This window comes from Mus caroli, unplaced genomic scaffold, assembly GCF_978045245.1.
Source record: "Mus caroli unplaced genomic scaffold, Mus_caroli_1 scaffold_8, whole genome shotgun sequence".
Taxonomy (NCBI): domain Eukaryota; kingdom Metazoa; phylum Chordata; class Mammalia; order Rodentia; family Muridae; genus Mus; species Mus caroli.
In genome coordinates this window covers 43,064,620-43,070,316 of record NW_028227263.1, presented here as the reverse complement: position 1 = coordinate 43,070,316, position 5,697 = coordinate 43,064,620, and the positions used below count along the sequence as shown (strand labels likewise).

General features: G+C 37.9%; 1 protein-coding gene across 1 annotated transcript; it reads right to left on the bottom strand.

Annotated features, from left to right (window-relative positions):
• Positions 1-293: 293 nt before the first annotated feature.
• On the bottom strand, positions 294-1,238 carry LOC110299254 (olfactory receptor 52M1-like). The gene has a single exon (XM_021168907.2). The coding sequence runs from the start codon at positions 1,236-1,238 to the stop codon at positions 294-296; it is 945 nt and encodes a 314-aa protein (XP_021024566.1).
• Between the last annotated feature and the right edge of the window lie 4,459 nt (positions 1,239-5,697).

Genomic DNA, 5,697 nt, shown 5'->3' with positions numbered 1-5,697 from the left:
CCTTTATCCATTCCATCACACATTGGTAAAAGCAAGGACTTAATAGATGCACTCAACACTCATCAAGCTCATAGCATAGCCTCTAAAAGGCAGATGCAGACGGAAATTTTCTTACTTTCTAGTTTTATTATAATTCACACATTAATATTATGTGAAAAGATTTCTCCAAATATGAGACAAAAATCTCAAATTCCTGTGAGAAAATACAAAAATGACAGTTACATAGAAGGCTTGAGTTACTTGCATAGGTACATCCTATGTTGTCGCTTTCCCTGCAGGCAAATTCTGAAACATCAGGAAAATTTTACTCTAAGAAAACTAAGAACATACTCTCTAATTTTCTTTGTTCTAATACCATAAACAATGGGGTTTAGAAAGGGTGGTACCAGAAGGTACATATTGGCTATGAAGATATGAATTTGGGGGGCCACATTGTGGCCAAAACGGTGGGTCAGGAATGTAAAGACGGCTGTAGAATAGAAAACAAGGATTACACAGACATGGGAGCCACAGGTTCCTAAGGCTTTAAGACTTGCTTCTCGAGATGGAAGACGAAAAACAGCACGGAGGATAAGAACATAAGAGAGGGCAATGAAGAAGCCATCACAAGAACCAATGACAGAGGCCACACTGAGGCTATAACGCTTGGTAGCTCCTGTGTCCACACATGCCAGCTTCACCACAGCCATGAACTCACAGTAGGTATGTGCAATGATTCGAGTTCTGCAGTAGGGCAGCTGCTTGAGCAGGATGGGGTGTGGGGAGAAAAAGCCTACCCCACGCAGCACCACAACTGCCCCCATCTTGGCGATGCGACTGTTGGTGAGAATAGTGGTATGACGCAGAGGGTCACAAATGGCCACATAGCGATCAATAGCCATGGCCAAGAAGAAGCCAGATTCCATGGCAGTGAAACTGTGGATGAAGAACATTTGAGCAAGGCATGCATCGAAGGTGATATCATGGGCTTCCATCCAGAAGAGACAGAGCATGCGTGGCAATGTAGATGTGGAGAGGACCAGGTCAGTGACAGACAGCATGCACAGGAAGAGGAACATGGGCTCGTGGAGGCTGCGCTCTGCTCTCACCACGGCCAGGATAGTGACGTTCCCCATCAGGGCCACCATGTACATGGAACAGAAAGGAATCCCAATCCAGACATGGAGGTGTTCTAGGCCTGGGATGCCCATCAGCCAGAAGGTGCTTGGAGAGAGTTGTGACTTATTAGCTGGCCCCATGATGGCACTGCCCACTGTTTGTGGCTGAAGTCCTCCTCGTACAGAGTGCATGTTTTGCTAAGGTCGATACGAATAACTCTGCAAACAAATGAGAAGTAAACCTGGAGTATCCCCCCAAACTCACCCCCCAAACTCTTTCTTAGTTTTAATTAGAGCAGTGGTTCCTCACACTGTGGGGCATGACACATTATCATTCACCCAAGACCCTTGGCAAACACAGATATATGATCAGGAGTCATTACAAAATGAGAACCCTGATTAAAGTGTTGCTACTTTAGAGAGAGATTGAGAATCACTGAAGTACAGTGAATAAAACATCCTTAGCAACATTATACAACACATGTACCCAGATACTTCAAGTTGCTTATGAATCAAGAAAAAACTCTCCTATATGTTTAAAAACATTAAACTTATTTGACACAGTATTATAAGCAAAATTTCAACCTTGTTTAATTTTCAAAATTTGCTTAATTCTTGGGAATATCTGATTTATACATGGAATATGTTTGAAATTTTAGATTAATAGATTTTCTTCTTGACATCAAACCTAAGCATTATCTCCCCCTCCCTCTCCCTCCCTTTCCCCTCCCCCTCTCTCCCTCCCTGCCCTCTGTGTGAGTGTGCCTCTAAGTAAAAGTTTGTATCCCATAGAATTTATACTCATGAGACATTTCATAGTGTTCTCTACAAAAGTGAAGAGTTTTCTGTAGGCCAGATTTTCTAAAATTTGAAAATTAACAAGAATTTCTAACAAGTTCTTTTTTGAAGTGAAATTTCTCAATTCATATGTTCTGTTATGTTAAGCTTTAATTTCTGTTTTAACTCACTCCACATATATCCAGTTCGTATATATCTCTTGGTGTTTGCACATAAATGTAATGTCTCTCACCATTTTCACTCAAACTAATGAAAGACTAACAACTAGATTCTCTTAGAATGGAAAAGAAAACCTCACCCTAGAATGACTTTTAAATTGCTACTTAACTGGAAACCCTATACAAAGCAAATAGTGATTTTTCATGTTTTAAGCTATAAAAGAGGAGCTCAGAATATTATAGATAATTCAACAGTATCACAGAAGGGAAGTCCAAGCCATAACAATCCCATGATTCCTTTTACTGACTGTAAGGTCCATTTGTTTTCTTTATGTTAAACTTAAGTTTTCATCTCACAGATCATATGAAAAATTATGTAAGACAAAATGCTGTGATACCTTTTAAAATATACTCTGAGTTCTCTCTTCCAGATTTTAGAACAGAAGTCAGGATGGTGAACAGAACAGAAGTGGGTGAGATGCTAGACAGAGAGAGGTGAATGAACACTTTTTTTAAACTTTTGCTCAGAATTCTTTATGCTCCAATAGGTTTATTCTGATATGTATCTCTTCCTTTTAAATATTTCTTATCTTATAGAGTTAGAAATTTGAGGAGTAACTGACTGAGTAGTGTTAGAGGCAGAGTCTTATGTAGCCTAAGATGGCCTAAAATTCTCTATAGAGAATTAGGATGTCTTTGAACTCTTGATCCTCTGGCTGCTACACAGAAGTGCAAGGATTACAGAATTGTGCTACCACACCTAATACTAAAAATATGTTTTAATTAATGTAACATTTCTAAGATAATACATATGTAGAAATTTATTATGTGTAAATACCCATGATATTTGATATGTATAATAAGTGGGAATTTAAGTCAAGACAAGCATATCAGTGATTGCACACATCCAACTTCATTTACAATGAAGGCATTTTAAAGTGTTTGATTTATGTTTTAAAGGCAGTTAATGCAACTAAGAGATTGCAGCAGTTTAAGTGTTCTTGAAAGAATACTTCTTTTTCTTGCTCAACTGATCATCTCAATAAGTGATATTTTTCTAAATACTGACATTGCTAAGGCAGATTACTTTTCATTGTTAAAGAAGCCCAAGCTGGTTATTCTCTACCTGGAACTGTCTCTGCCAGGATGGTCTGTCCTGGTCAAACTACTCAGACACTGTTGTAATTCTTACCTGGATTTTTATCATTCTATAGTACAGCTAGCTAGCAAGTAACTATATTTACAGCATTTACAAAAGTCTAGTACTTTTAGATTGCATCTCTTATTTATCCTTAACTTTTCAAAGTTCTTCAAAGAATAAACATTACCGATTTGAGGAGTGCATCATTCTGTCCATGTAAGTGAAAGTGCACCTCTGTTGTCCATCACTTTATTTAAGAATGTTAAAAGATAGCTGATTCCAGGGGACCACCTTCTATAAGGAACAAACTCAAAGCTCAGTCAACTTACATCAGCTGGATTTACAGTTCATTTTGGATTTCAGCTGCTTAAGGGTGCTGTTTAAAGAGCAATTAGTGGTCCACTGGGATAGACTATTTGCTGAAACAACCAGAGCCAAATAAATTTTATGAAGAATAATTATTACCAATATCTTTAAAGATAATTAATAAAGATATTTCCCGAATTTCTTCTGGGTATTTTGATGTTTGAAATATTTGTTGACTTTATCAAAAAGAAAAGCAGTACCAAATAAAAGTGTTATATTTATCTTTTGAGAGATTAATTATGCTTGTTAGGCTTCATAATTAATGCTCAAAGTCACTCTTCCCTCTTAATCTTTTAGGTTTTCCTTTGTAATATAGACAATTATATTTTAACACACAAGGAGATAGAATTATGGATAGACTTTAACATGTGTTTGAATTTTAACAAACAACAAAATGTAATGTCAGTATCTAAACCCAGACAGGTTTGGGTTCAAATATAGTGCATGTAAGTACGAATCACTAAAATTTTTAAAAAAGTATATTTGTCTGAATTTAGTTAGTGCCATGGATTATAACTGATGATATCCAAAATGATAGGCAGGTGTCCTCTCAGTCTGGTTCCTATTGCCCACCTTTACATCACTACCTTACATCTAGAGCACATTTGGTTGCTTTGAAACCTCTGTCTGTGGAAAACTTTGCATTGTGTCCTTGTTTAGCACTTCTTTGTGTCAGTGTTCTCTCTGTTGTTGCCCAGGACAAGTGTGTCCTAGGTGTTTTGGGTTACAGACATAAAGTCACTGTTTATGAAGTGCTGGTGTGAAAAAGTAGAAGTGAAATTGGAAGAGAGAGGGTGACTGATGGGAAGGGAAGGGGAGACGATGTAAGAGGATAGTTCAAATTTAATTTTATTTATGCATGAAATGATCTTATGAACTCCTATAGAACGTTACTAAAGGACAAGAGGCCAATTCTCTCTCTCCCAGGAATCGTTCCGTTCCTATAGTTCTTTGTATAGGGGTTGGGTTCTGGAAGATTCCCTCACTTCCCTCATTTGATATATGTTAACAAATCTGTTGTTATTGCCATCGTTTGGGTTTTATTTATTCAGCCATCTCTGAGGAAGACTGTTTCAAAGCAGACTTTCTGGTATTATGGCTTTTCCTATCTTTAACCACCCAGCCATGGGCTTTTAAATAAATCCATAGTAGTATAACTTCCTAATGCAGAGAGGGACTGGGCTCCTCCAGAAAACAGTTGGTAACCTCAGAAAAGTCATGCTAATACTGTACCAGGGGACCTATCTTTCCTGACAGGTTGTTTTTATAGTGTTTAAGGTCCACAGCAAGATAAAACCAAGTCTTTTTTCCCTAAAGGCTTGCTTAGTAGACTTAGTAGAAACTAGAGAGAGCACACATTAGCAGCTTGACAACACACCTAAAAGCACTAGAACAAAAGGAAGCAAATTCACCCAAGAGGAGTAGACGGCAGGAAATAATCAAACTCAGGGGCGAAATCAATCAAGTGGAAACAAAAAGAACTATTCAAAGAATCAACCAATCAAGGAGCTGGTTCTTTGAGAAAATCAACAAGATAGATAAACCCTTAGCCAGACTCACTAGAGGGCACAGGGAAAGCATCCTAATTAACAAAATCAGAAATGAAAAAGGAGACATAACAACAGATCCTGAAGACATCCAAAACACCATCAGATCCTTCTACCAAAGGCTATACTCAACAAAACTGGAGAACCTGGATGAAATGGAGAAGTTCCTAGACAGATACCAGGTACCAAAGTTGAACTAAGATCAGGTTAGTGATCTAAACAGCCCTATATCCCCCAAAGAAATAGAAGCAATCATTAATAGTCTCCCAACCAAAAAAAGCCCGGACCAGATGGGTTTAGTGCAGAGTTCTATCAGACCTTCAAAGAAGATCTAATCCCAGTTCTTCACAAACTATTCCACAAAATAGAAACAGAAGGTACTCTACCCAACTCATTCTATGAAGCCACAATTACTCTGATACCTAAACCACAAAAAGACCCAACAAAGATAGAAAACTTCAGACCAATATCCCTTATGAATATTGATGCAAAAATCCTCAATAAAGTTCTTGCTAACCGAATCCAAGAACACATCAAAACAATCATCCATCCTGACCAAGTAGGTTTCATCCCAGGGATGCAGGGATGGT